Here is a 13,748-nt window from a genome sequence, read left to right on the forward strand (position 1 = left end):
CTGTTCAAAAGTAATGAAAAAACCTCCATGGTTCATCAAAAAATTCTCCAGTTCTGGCCTGAGTATTCTGAAATCAGTGAACAATACAAGCATATTATTAGTTACCTCCATTGTTCTCCCTCACCTTACTAGAGGCAAACAGGTTGCACAATGTAAAGATTATAATCTATTTTCACCTGCTTTGTTCTACTGTTTCAAATAGGGGTGTAGTCTTGTTTACTGCTAATTTGCTCTTTAAGCCAGTTTGTTACATGAACAACAAAACTGCCTTTATATCTCTGTTCTCTACTAGCCATTAGCTACGTGATATTAAAAACTATTAGCCTATAAAGGTCTCCACTGCCCTTAAAACTCATGGCCTTTTCTCTCATACAACAGTACAGGCTAATAAGATGGAAGACTTGCTGATTAAAATGTCTTGCATTTTTCATTGTCATTGTTCATCAACCATCAGTTCACTTTCTGAGCTAACTTTTGTCTCGATTCAGAAAAAAAATGAGCTCTATTTTTGTTCAATAGAGCATGTAAGCACCTATTTAAATCTGATTTTTTTTCTACCTCTCTTAACTTCAGGTGTCTGCTGTTGTGAATTATGATGCTTGATTGGATTGCCTCTAAGTTTTATGGCAGTTTTTGTCCTTAAATAATCTTGCATCCATCTGCATTTTTCTCCCTGTGTACTGGCTTAATAAAATATTTTAATAATTATTGCCATACAGTGCCTTAATTAGAGAATGTTGAAAACCCTCTATGTGTTAACTTTTTTTGACATGGGTTAGATAGTCATAGATGAAAGTATCCAAAATCATTTTTTCATTACACAGATCTTGATGGGATCAGTGAATTACTTTTGTTTTGTTTCTGTTTTATGAAGAACCTTGCTAGCATGATGACAAATACCATTAAAGGTTGTTAAAAGCTTGTGATTTTTACTTCTTTTTTTTTTTTTTTTTTTTTTTTGGTTTTGGAATAATGACTTCACACATTTGATAAATCCAGGCTGTTGAGTTCTGTTCTTTGTTTCCATTAGCATTTGTTAAAGTACTTTAAGAAACATGTATAAACAGATAGGTGTCCTGTTGGCAGCAGCAGCAGCACCTGAAAATGCTGTGTACCCACAGCATGGCGTTTCTCGAGGCTGAGGCTTTCTTTGTGCTTTATTCCTCAGCATCCTCTAGGTGTCATAGGTGTCAGCTGTGCAGAGCCCTCTGCTGCTAGACAGAAACCTGAGATGAGGGAGCTGCAGGGATTTAGCCATTATGTGCTGCCCAGCACAGAAGCAGCACTCTTCCTGCTCTGCTGCCAGCGCTATCCCATCAGAGAGGATTGGATTGGGCATTGTTTAGATGTTTTATCTTTACCTTACTTAAAGCTGAGTTAAACTTTGGGAAGGGACCCACCCATATTACCCACTAGGGTCTGAGGGAAGGGCACAGTTCTCTACAGGTGTATGTGGTTCATCTTTAATCACATACTAACAGCATCTGGTTTGCTTTTTGTTTTGCCAGTGTCCACTTATACTACCTGTTTCCCACTCTGGAGGAAGGAGGATTAGCTACGTACCGCACTGCCATCGTACAGAATCAGCACCTGGCCATGCTGGCTAAGGTACAGCTCTCTGTGCCTCTGTGTTGGACACCCATGCTATGAGTGTCTGCACTGCTTCTTGAGGGAACCTCCTGCTTTGACAGGCAGTTTTCTTTGCTGTGTTTTGTGTACAAGATTGGGGATGCAGGAACCCTTTTCAGTTTGAAAGTAGATTTTAAAGATAAAGGAAAACTTTGTTTTCTCCAAAGCATGCTTTTGGGAAAAGTGATTTTTGCAGGCATAGAGATGAGTTTTTAGCCTTTGTTGAAGGTGTGCCCGTACTTGCCTTTAATTTGCACAAGTAATGAAGCTGACAGTAGAACTTCAGTGAAGAAAAAGAATCAAACTTATAAATATGTTGTTTATAATTTCTGATAGACTGTGTAGGGAAAACGTGGCAACAGAAGCTAGAAAATATAGGGGGGAAAATGGCATCTGCTCCAAAACCTATGCAGTCATTTTCAGGTCCACTGTAGACTGTCAGAATAGTCAGCAGTATATTAAACAAGGTTTTGGAGAAGGGTTGTGTTACCTCCTAGGAAAAATTAAGGTGCCTTAGAATTTTATTTAATTTAGTTCTGTGAACGATGGAGCTTTTTATATTTCTGTATATGATACTGGTGCCTGGTAATATGATACATAAACTTGATTCAATCTATTCATAAATATGTAGATATTCCCTTATTCATTCTTGATTTTGTTAGGTTTTTTTTAAGAAACAGTCTGAGACTTACTGATGTAATTGATTATGCCACACATGTGCACATAGTGTCCACTGTGTGCTGCTGATAGTTTTCAAGTTTTCAATCTTTCCTCTCTGTAATCACACAGTTCCCTAAACAACCTTATCCAATCTTGGGATTTTGGCAAAAACTGCAGGATTTCTAACATATCATCTTTTTGCTCAGCTCTCAGGAGAGGCACAGGGTAGGCAATGAACAGAATCATTTTCTTCCACGTCTTTTTTTATTAATTTAGGTAAGCATGAATTGATTGAAACATTTCATATCAGGGCCTTGTTTACAAATATGGTATTGCCTGACATTTGAATTAATGATACTGTTTTTAAACCTGCATCAGGAAAACTCATATATTCTTCAAGTCTGTTCACAGCGTTTATCATTGTACAAGAACAATTTTTGAAAAATTTTATTGCAGTATTTTTAAAACTGTAGGTGCAGCTGTAAATATTAGATATCTGTAAATTCCAAATTTTCCTCTCATGTGTCTTATATGATGTTCCTGGTTTCTTCTCCTGCAGTGTCATATTGCATTCAGTTCACTTAATATATTTCTCAGCTCTCAATGTCTCTTGAACTTGTGGAATGCTGTTCATAACTAAGAAGCAAGTGATGAGTATAAGAAGTTGAAATTTTATATAAAACAATTAATATTCTACTCTTATGTTGACTCTAGCAAGTGTGGCTGTGCATTATGAAGTGTGATGGAACACTGTCAGTTGTAATTCACAGTATTCTGGAGCAGTGAACAGGCTGCCATTCATTGAAAATGGAAAACTCTTTTTGGCAATTGAAACATGTCTAAACCATGCATCTCAAACAACTTAGTCTCCAGCTTTACCTCTCAAACATACTCTGGGAGGATGAAGTTAAAAGTTAACAAGAAATTAATCAGTAGAAACTTAATACCCAGCTGGGAAGAGCCTGTTCTCATACAAACTTTGCAAGATGCATAAATCTCTTCTTTAAAAATTCCAATCATGGTTTTGTGTCAAAAAGACAAATATGTAAAGAGAATCTAGGGGCTCTTGCCTGCATTTCTATAGCAGAATTATCATACATTATAGAAAATATCTGGCTTACTCTCTGAGATTTTGACTGGCAAGCAGAACTATAGTTCAGGCAACAGAAGAGTGTTAATGATGCACTTTTGAAAGGACAAAGGAAGCTAGGTGGCACTGCAGATTAAAATATGAGCCTTCTCTTGCAGTTCCCAGAGGCTACCACCTGTTGATGGTCTTAGAGGAAAAAGCCAGATGTTCAATGGATTGTGTCTACCAGAGTTCCTATTCCTCACTGTTCTGCTTCAGTTTCTTTTGGTTTGATAATTCTAGTTTTTCCATGGTATCACACTCCAGTTTTTACCTCTCATAAACAAGGAAATTTTTTTAATTTTAGCCTGTGTCTGAACTGAAACTTTGGAGAAAAGCTTCATAGTTCCTTCAAACCTAGTAGCTGCATGATGACAGTGTAATTGAACTTTAATGACTAAACTGGTACTCTTGTACTTCTAAAGCCATAGTTTTCACTCTTTCTATGTATTTTGCAGAAGCTGGAGCTGGAACGATTCATGCTCTATGCTCATGGTCCAGACCTTTGCAGGGAGTCAGATCTCCGCCATGCTATGGCAAACTGCTTTGAAGCCCTCATAGGTAAGATATTTGCATTTGTGTGTGTGGGCAGGTACATTTTATACCTGTCTGTGTGCCATGTTGACTGTGATGGAGGAGATGTGGGCCTGTTGAGCAGTGCCAGTAGGTGTAGGCAATAGTAAGGCTTGTTGTATCATCTTTGTCCCTTCCCCTCTCCTGCACATATGCCACATGTATAACACATTGAGTGTGTAGTACAACCATGAAAATCTCACCTTCCATGTCCTGGCTTCCACACACTGAAGGTGAAGCTGTCTCATGTCACTGCAGAACTCCACCTCTCCTGTGCCAGCGTGGCCTGACACCTGCCCGCTGTGGGAGCAGGGGAGCAGTTCAGTCACTGTGACCTGGCAGAAGATAAGCAGATTCACTGCTTCCAGTAGTGCTTGAACAGACCTGCAGCCTCAGCCCTGAATTTTAGCAGCAGCTTGCTCTCTGAATGCACCAGGCACTCCCAACTGAGTCACCAGACTACTTTATCTGTGCCCTGCTAGCCTTCGGTGAATTTGCAGAGTAAATACCTTTTAGTCTTTGCATTTTTCTTACAGGTAAAAAGCATGGCAATATGGCTGGTGTAAAAAAAGCTACCCGCTAGCTGAGGGTGAAGGAGAGTTGTGTCAAATTTGCTGTTGGGCACTAAGATGCAGATTAATGACTGGCTGCATTGGTTTATAGGTTTATATTGCAGAGGAAATCAGGGCCTGACCACAATTACCAAGCCAGGAGGGTGAAAATCTCATTGGTTACATCTGCACAAGCTCTATTTTAAATAGCAAATTTTTATGCACCTTTACTTGCTTGAGTACACAAAGCAAGTTAGTCTCACTGGTTTGACTTCATATTCATCAAGATGTACTGTACAAGTTACTAGCTGTGGGAATGGTTTAGCCCTGTTACCAGTCTTTATGCACTACACGAGCTCCCGAAGCATTTTGTCCTGCTTTGAAAAATAGATCATAGTTGGCTGAGTTGTCAATAGTTCTGTGCATTCTGCCTTGGGCCAGATTGCATTTCCTCTTATCAAGAAATAAGAGTTTTCTTTTTAACTCTGTTTTGCTTTCCATGAATGCTTTGATCTTTAATTTAAAAATAAAAAGCAAACAGAAGAGGAACACTAGATATGTATCTGTGTCTTTGTTCATCGGCTTCAGCTTGTCTAGGATGTAGTGATGAGAACTATTTGGCAAGCATTGAGATTTGCTGAGAGAGCAGGCTTGCTATTTAACCTCTAATACAAAGCTGTTCAGCAAGTTAATTGAGCAATAAGATTTTTTCAGTGCTGTAGCTAAAATGTGGGAGCTTGTTAAGGGACTATAAAAGTACATGTAGGGTCTGCTGCTCCTACTTTGAGGCTCTTCTACAAAGTCTGGTGCTTCATCACGAAGTCCCTGTGATGAACATAAAAAACAGAAGTAGGAGCAGGCTGCCTAGGAATTGTTTAAAATTTTGTGCTCTCATAATATTCTTCTTCCAGATTAGTCTTATAAACCCCCAAACTGTTCTTTGAAGAGTCCAAAGAAAGTAGTTGGCCTAATGAGGAATCAAAGGGGAAGGGAAAGGCAAGGCAAATCGCGTTCTTTCTCTGTGTTCTTGATGTAGCTGTGTATTCCATTTGGTTTTATGCTTACAATAACAAGTTTGAGATTTTCAGAAGTTCTCCTGTAAAACACATTAGAGGACAAAATGTTGATACTAATTTAAGAAGTGCCTGTGCAGATATAGAGTATATAGGGTACGCACAAAAATATGTGAAGTTTTGCAGAGCTTGTTACTGATGGACATGTGGAGAGAGCTGTGTGTGAAGTTTAAAAAAAAAACAAACATGATCTTCAGAAACTGAGACATGCAGAGATGCCCTTTCCAGCTCAGACAATAAATTATTGTGGTACCAGTAAGGAAGGAGGCTCAAGGAAGACCTTGAGCTTTGCAATAGTCCCAACACATTGTTTATATGCAATGTAATCTTATTGCAAGTATAGAATAAATTGTAATTGTTTGTTAGTTATTGAAATTCATTTCATGGGTTTCCGTATCTGCAAATGTTGTTGTGGTTTATCCCCAGCCAGCAGCCAAGCCCCATGCAGTGCTCGCTCACTCCTCCACCAGTCGGATTGAGGAGAAAATCAAAAGGATAAAAGCTGGAAAAGTCATGGGTTGAGATAAAGATGGTTTCACGGGGAAAACAAAAGCTGTGCACACAAGCAAAGCAAAAGAAGAAATCATTTCACTGCTTCCTATAGGCAGGCAGCTGTTCAGCCATTCCAGGAAAGCAGGGCCCTGTCACACATAATGGTGACTTGGGAAGACAAACACCATCACTCCCAACACAACCCTTTCCTCCTTCTTCCCTGCAATTTATATACTGAGCATGATGTCATACAGTCTGGAATATAACTTTGGTCAGTTTGTCCTGACTGTCTCTTCCCAATGTCCCAAGCACCCCTTAGTATCCTCTCCAGTGTGGCAATACCAAAAGCAAAAAAGGCCTTGACTCTGTGTGAGCCCTACTCAGCAATAACAAAAGCATCTCTGTTTTATCAACCTCTGTCCAGCAAAAATGGAAAACGTATCCCTGTACAGTCACTGTGAAGAAAATGAGCGCTATCCTAGCTTAAACCAGCACAATTGTCTAGTTAGCTGTTTACTGGAAAGTACTTCTGGAAATATAGGTTAATTTGTATAAACTTTGCTCTTTGGATGTATAATTTTCTATCACTGATATAATTATATCAGGTTTTTCTTTGCATTTTATGACTGTTGATTTACACTGGTGTTTAATGTGCTTTAAATTTTTCCAAAAAACAGGTGTTGCTACAGAAAGCATGCTTTTAAAAATGAATGTGTTGGAGATGAAGAAGTCCAAGATCTTTGACTTTCTCATGCTTAGTAATTTTCTGAGTGCTAATTGCATTATTGACCTTTGACATATTGGTCCCCTCATGTAGGAGCTGTTTATCTAGAGGGAAGCCTAGAAGAAGCAAAACAATTATTTGGACGTTTGCTCTTCAATGAAAAGGTATTTATGTACTTACATGATTTGATTTCCAGTTCAAAAAGAACTTGATGTGCTTTCGTCTCCATTGTTTTACTTAAGGATCACAACTAAACAGAAATACTGTTTTAAGCAGTATTTTTATTTAATTGCAATTCCTGGAAATTGAATTAAAACAGCAAGCCCTACTGATCCAGTCAAAAAAAATATGGTATTTTCTCAGGTGTGCTTTGGGTTGCTTGACTTGGGTAGGGAAAGGGTGGCTGGTGTGGGAAACCTGACAGCTTCTGTTCAAAGTGCTGCTCTGAAAACATGAATGGGTGCTGCAGATCCAGGTGTTTGGCTCTGAGGGAATGATGCACTTGTCGAGCAACTATTCCGTTTCATCAATTAAATCATCCTTCCCTAAAAGCTTTAAACATATGTTTGGAGAGAAAAAAAAAAGGAGGGTGTTTCATTCAGCATTTAGCCAATTGCACAATTACAGTGTGCAAGAATAGATCAGGCTGTATCTTAGATGGCTGTTAGTTAGAACATGTTCTGTATAAAGGTGAAGGAAAGTACCCACTGCTGGGACAACACACATGGCAGTGCTGAGAGGATGAATTGTATATTATTTTCCTTCCTTTAAGTCTGTGAAATGACAAAGCTTATTAGAAATAAAAGTATTTGGAAGCCTGTTGTAAGTCACTGTTTATTTGCTGCTTGGTGGCTGTAGTGAAAGAAGCCTTTATGAAATAGAAGAAAATAAGTGAGATTTTTTTTTTTCTTTTTCAGTCCTTTCCTTTGGAGAAGTCAAACTTGCTACTGAGGAGTACTTGCAAATAAAGTTAGTCCTGAGGCTTAAACAAATCTTTTTCTTCCTTTAACCACTTTTTATGTGGTTCAAGGATTTTTCCACCTCTTTGACACAAGCTAATTGGGAGGACTACAGGCAGTTTGAACAGCAAATACACGATTTTAAAAATTAGTTTGCCAGCACTATTGAATTTGCAATAAGCAGAGTCAGCATCTGAAATAGTTCAGTATTTCAAGTAATGACATTTTATTTAGTACTGTGGAATTTGTTAAATGACTCCCTTGAGCATTAAAGGCATCTCTCATTGTTTGCAGGACCTGCGGGATGTATGGCTTAATTATCCACTACACCCACTCCAAGTAAGTGTATCCCTTTCTGTAATAAATTTCGCTGTTCTGCTTTTTTTTTCAGGGATGCTTTTCCATAGGTTTCCATTGTGATGACATCTCAGAAATTGTGCTAAAGAGTAGCCAAAGGAATATATATACGTTTTCCTTCATGTTTGGCTTGTGATTTGTTTGGTTGGTTTTTTTAAATAAGTAGTGAGTTTTTGCCTCTCTGAGAATTAATCATTCACCTTTCCTTGGCTCATGTTTGTTGTATAACTGTGCCTGTACAGTAAATCAAATGAGAGGTAGTGTTTTGACAGCTTCTTGTTTGTTTTCTCAAAAGTGGAGGAAAAGGGTGCAAAAACAATCTATGAACATCTTTTCTTAACCTAAAATTAGGACTGAAACCTTAATAGTAGGAAGGCATATTAATTGAATGCCATAAAAGTTTTGATTTGATTCTATTTTTATTTTGTGTGTTTGTGCCCATGCAATGATAGTGTGGTTGTTTCAGTGATTCCAGTAACTTTAATACCATGTAAACGCTAAAATTACGAAGGTGTCTGAAGGCTAAATTATCCTCCATGTATTGAAGGATACAAGTTCACAAGCTGTCAGTTTGAGGCTGGAAGTTGGGAGATTGATGTCCCAGTCCATTCTCCCTTACTGAATTCTTGGGCAGACATAGAGCAAGTCTCAGAGCCTCTCTGCACTGTGCCTCCTTGTCTTCAGTGCAAGCAGGAGTGTGCAAGGTTGCTGCAAAAAGAGCAGTGAGTGCACAGACAAAATCTTCAGTAACAAAGCAGTGCATATGAAGAATTTTTACAACCACTTCCCTCTGAGTATAAATACAAAATACTCTTAATGGAAGATAACGTTTCGAGATTCGGCACTAGCTGTCCTGCATGGTGGCACACACAGCTCCAAAGAAGATTGTTCTTACTGTGAATTTCTTTCTTTTCTCTTACTTTATTTTAACCTTTTCATCCCTGCTTTCACATGGACTTGCACTCTGCTTAGAAATTAGCAAGTCAGTGTAGGAAGCATATAATTTCTTACTACTACCTTGCCTTGTGTGATGAAAATTGTTTTCTTCCACATCCCAAAACCATCTTAGGGGGTTTTGCCAGTAGGTGAAACACAGGCGGCTTGGGCTTGCCTTTTGGCACAGCTAGCCTGAAAAACAATGTTTTTAAAAACTACTAAAAATCACCGTGACAATATGCCTAATGAGATCCCAATCAATTAAAAAAAAAAAAAAAACCAACCCTAGGTAAGATAACAGAGTTATAGGTCTTCAGTTCTGTGTATTTGGCAGTAGCCAAGTCTGTAGAAATTGTCTAAAAAATAATTAGTGGTCATCCGGATACATATGGACTCTAGAAAGAATCAACATGTAAAGACAAGTCCTGCCTCACAGATGTATGGGAAGTTTTAGGAGACAAAACAGCAATGATAATGCAGATGATTCTGTCTGCTGGGTTTCCTGAGAGGCTGTTGGAAAGACAGTCAGGAAAGGCTTTTAAAATTTTATCTTTTTTTTAAGAAGCAATAAAAAAAAGCAACTTCAATGAAAAATGTCAGTCCCTACCAGATTAAAAGGAATGGCTGAAACATAAGAAAGGGAGAACAGGAGTGAAATGACCACATCTTGCAAGGAATGGTGATCACTGGCAGATTTCCCTCGGGATCTTTGCTCAAGTACAGGCTGTTCTCATTGACAGCCTAGGGAACAGGATGAGCAGTGAGGTGGCAGTTTGTTGACAGTACCAAATTATTTCAAGTAGCAGGGACAACAGCAGACTGCAGAATTGCACTCTGGTTGTGAGAATGCAAGGGTGACTCACTGTGGAGTTTTAAAAAGCAGTGTAGGTAAATAGAAGGGGCTGTGCATGATGAAGCAAAAAGTCTCAGCTCCACATGCAGCTGAACTCCAAAATGACAATTATCACCCAGGTGTGGAATTTTGGTGCAAGGGTATGTAGCTCTATGAAAGGGTGAACTGAACGCTCTGTACAGAAAAAGGGCAAATTGAATGTAATCAATTAATAGAAAAGGGGCAGACAACAAACCAAAAATTATTTTGATGCCAGTTTAAAAATCTCTTGTTATTCTTAGTTTTCTTTTAGGCATCCTTCTGGTAATTCTTCCTCTAAAACATTACTATACCAAAGAGATGCTCAGAATGGGTAGAGGAAATGCTTAAGCCATTTCCCAGCTCCACAAAGGCATTTAACAGTGTCATCACAATAAGGACATCAGACAAGAAACTGATAAGAAAAGATATTGACCCAAAGCAATAATTTTAACTTTCTTGTGTTAGTGTGCCCTTTTAAATTTCATATTTAAAGTATTTATTCTTGATTTTTGATACTTAAGGGAAGTGGAAGAAATTGATTGGGATTTTGTCTCATCTTGACATGCTGTCAGTCTGCCAGCCCTATTCTAATAATTTTTGAATGTGTTGCTCAGTTGCAAACAATGTGATAATGTTAGAAAATATAGATACAATTGTACATATTTTGTGAAAGTTTGTATTATGCTACAATGCATCCACATGTAGAGACATGCAAGTGATGGGCTTAAATGCCTCAGCTGTTAAAGAAGCATACATCAGAGCTCATCTTTTCCTTGGCTTGTAATTACTCAAGACCAAAAGGCAGAGGAAATGTGGTTTTCTCAGTTCAGCTGTCCATGGAACTTGTTCATTGTATTCTTTGCCCTTGATTTAAAGAATGCTTGCTTTTCTGTGAAAATTTCTGCAGCAGTCTGAGTTTGTCATTACTTACACTTCATTTTTCTTGCAGCTGCAGGAGTCCAATACTGACAGGCAACTCATTGAGACCTCTCCAGTTCTTCAAAAGCTTACCGAGTTTGAGGAGGCAATTGGAGTCATCTTTACTCACGTTCGACTTCTAGCGCGTGCATTCACTCTGAGGACAGTAGGCTTTAACCATCTGACTCTGTGAGTACATAACAAGAGTCCTCCTGTAGCTCTGTTGGCCCTTCTGTTAGAGTATTTCAGATTGCCTAGTTTGTAAATAAACTATGTTACATTTATTTCCTGAAATAGAGCAGCTATGTTTACAAGCCCGCCTGGCTCAGTGTGCCACCTCTGACAGTAGTCAGTACCAAATATCTTGGGAAAGACTGTAGAAGGTGTTAAGAGACCTATCCTGGTGTTTATTTTGAGCTTTTTGCATGACTGATACTAAGATCTCACTCCTGAGATCTTAGCAAAACATACCTGGAGGTATGATTGGGCAGAGAAAAGAAGTAAAATTACTCTCTTTGATCCAAGCACAGCCCTTGTGTTCTGTTGCTTGCAAAGCTGCCAGGCCCTGTTTTCAAGCAAACAGTATTACAGAATATGCTGAGTTGGAAGGAACCCACTGGGATCATCAAGTCCAACTCCTGGCCCTGCATAGAGCACCCCAGGAATTACACCATGTGCCTGAGAGAGTTGTCCACACACTTCCTGAACTCAGGCAGGCTTGGTGCTGTGACCACTTCCCTGGGGAGCCTTTCCAGTGTTAAACCAACCTCTGGGTGAAAAACCTCTTTCTGATATCCAGCCTAAACCTCTCCTGACTCAGCTCCATGCTGTTTCCTTGAGCCCTGTCTCCCTGTTCGCTGAAGAGAACAGTACCCGCCCCTCCATTCCCCTCTACAGTGAGGTCTCCCCTAGTCCCCTCCATGCTGAACAAAGTGACCTCAGCTGCTCCTCAAATGGCTTCACCTCAAGACCTTTCACAATCACAGTTGCTCACATTTGGACACTCTCTAACAGCTTAATGTTGTCTTTTTACTGTGGCACCCAAAACTGCCCCCAGCACTTGAGGTGAGGCTGCTCCAGAGCAGAGCAGGACAATCCCCTCCCTTTCCCAGCTGGCCATGCTGTGCCTGATGCCCCCAGGACACACTTGGCCCTCCTGGCTGCCAGGGCACTGCTGACTCATGTTCAAATTGCCATTGACCAGGTCTCCCAGGTCCATTTCCACAGTGCAGCTCTCCAACATCTCATTCTCCACTTTATACCCACAACTGGGGTTGTCCTAGACAGAGAATCTGGCACTTGCCCTTGTTAAACTTCATATCAGTGCTTACCCTCTCCAGGATCTTGTATGAGTTTAAACCCTGATCCTTTTCTTTCTTGGGAATGGACATTTTTCTCTGTTGAAGTATTGCATTCATTAGTTCATTTTCTTAAAACAAGTTTGAGACAGAGATCTTATCCCAATACAGATTTGATGTTAACTGCTCTTCTCCTTCATTTTCTCTGTGATCTGTAATCTAATGATTGCATTTATTTGTAGCTATCCCACTTTGCTTTTTGCCTAAGTTGGTGTTACTACAGTAATGAGCTGTGTTTCCATCTCACCTGATTAACACTGAAAAATTGTCTTAAATGTGTTTGGAAATGAGCAAGGCTCACTTTCAGATCACTCTTCATTTTAATTTGTGTGTGCATGCTGGTTTTGGTTTTTTCCTCATGAGTGCTTATTGATTTTGCTGCACTGATGTCTCATTTTTCAGAGGCCACAACCAGAGGATGGAATTCCTGGGTGACTCCATAATGCAGTTGGTAGCCACAGAGTATTTATTCATACATTTCCCTGATCATCATGAAGGGCACTTAACGGTAAGACTGCCATCAATCATATTCTCCATAAGAGCAAGAGTGGGATGGAGACCTGAAATTATCGGAGCAGCCAGTGAATTGTTCTGAGCTTGATTAATAGAAGAAGCCTCAGCAACCACTGCTCTTAATAAGGCTTTGTTAATTTTAAGTCATGAGCACTGCAATGAATAGAAAATGGTGATTTATGACTCCACTGCAATAATTTCTGTTCAGTCGGTGAAATTGATCAAAAATTTTAAAGATGTCAGTGATAAAATTGAGGGCCAAGACTAGTTCTTGTTTAAAGATGGGTGTCTTAAACCATTTATTTAAATAGATGTATCATGTGACATTTTTTTATTCCTGTCTTCTAGTCTGTTGAACATGCATACAGGCAGGATTATACATCCTGATAAAAAAGTTTTTACAATTTATTTTAGTCTGCTTTTCCTCTTGTCTTCAATCTGAACTTCCTGAGGTAGCTTTTGAATTTAATTTTAATATATAGTCATCTGTTGATTGCTATAGCCTTTTAGCCTCTCTTATCTGGACTTTGAACAACTAAGTTTGGAGACCTTTCAACAATTTACTTTAAACACAGCATGATAGTATAAGTAGATTTTTCCTGATTAGCTCTGCAGCTGGCGAGTTGTGGCTTTCTCTGAAAGTAACAAATTTTCTTTGGCTTACTAAATTTTCTTAGTTTACTTGATCAGCAAAGCAGTACATATATCAGGAATGTTAGTCAAGTTTTCTGGGTAAAGTTAGGAGGTAGCGAGTAGCCTAATTTTAGAGTGGTTCCCTCAGATCAATAAAGGCATGACAATGCTAAGTCTCTAGCAGGCAATGTGTTATCAAGAATATGAGTCTTAAATCTTTTGGGCTAAAGCTGTTTACAAGAGGAAGAAAAAAGGACATGCTGGGACTAAAAATTACTTGAGTTTTTCTTTACCATTTCTTAAGTTTCAGTTATATTTGTATGGATTCTTCTGCACCATTGAGGAGACAGGATATAAAGACAGGATATG

General features: G+C 39.0%; 1 protein-coding gene across 1 annotated transcript in view; it reads left to right on the forward strand.

Moving 5' to 3' along the window:
- DROSHA (drosha ribonuclease III) overlaps window positions 1–13,748 on the forward strand; it is a 74,455-nt gene that overhangs the window by 47,615 nt on the left and 13,092 nt on the right. The window contains 6 exon segments of the mRNA XM_036397984.2: window positions 1,509–1,608; window positions 3,877–3,979; window positions 6,925–6,995; window positions 8,085–8,129; window positions 10,907–11,064; window positions 12,636–12,741. Coding sequence (XP_036253877.1) covers window positions 1,509–1,608; window positions 3,877–3,979; window positions 6,925–6,995; window positions 8,085–8,129; window positions 10,907–11,064; window positions 12,636–12,741 — 583 coding nt within the window.

This window comes from Molothrus ater, chromosome 1, assembly GCF_012460135.2.
Source record: "Molothrus ater isolate BHLD 08-10-18 breed brown headed cowbird chromosome 1, BPBGC_Mater_1.1, whole genome shotgun sequence".
Classification (NCBI taxonomy): Eukaryota; Metazoa; Chordata; class Aves; order Passeriformes; family Icteridae; genus Molothrus; species Molothrus ater.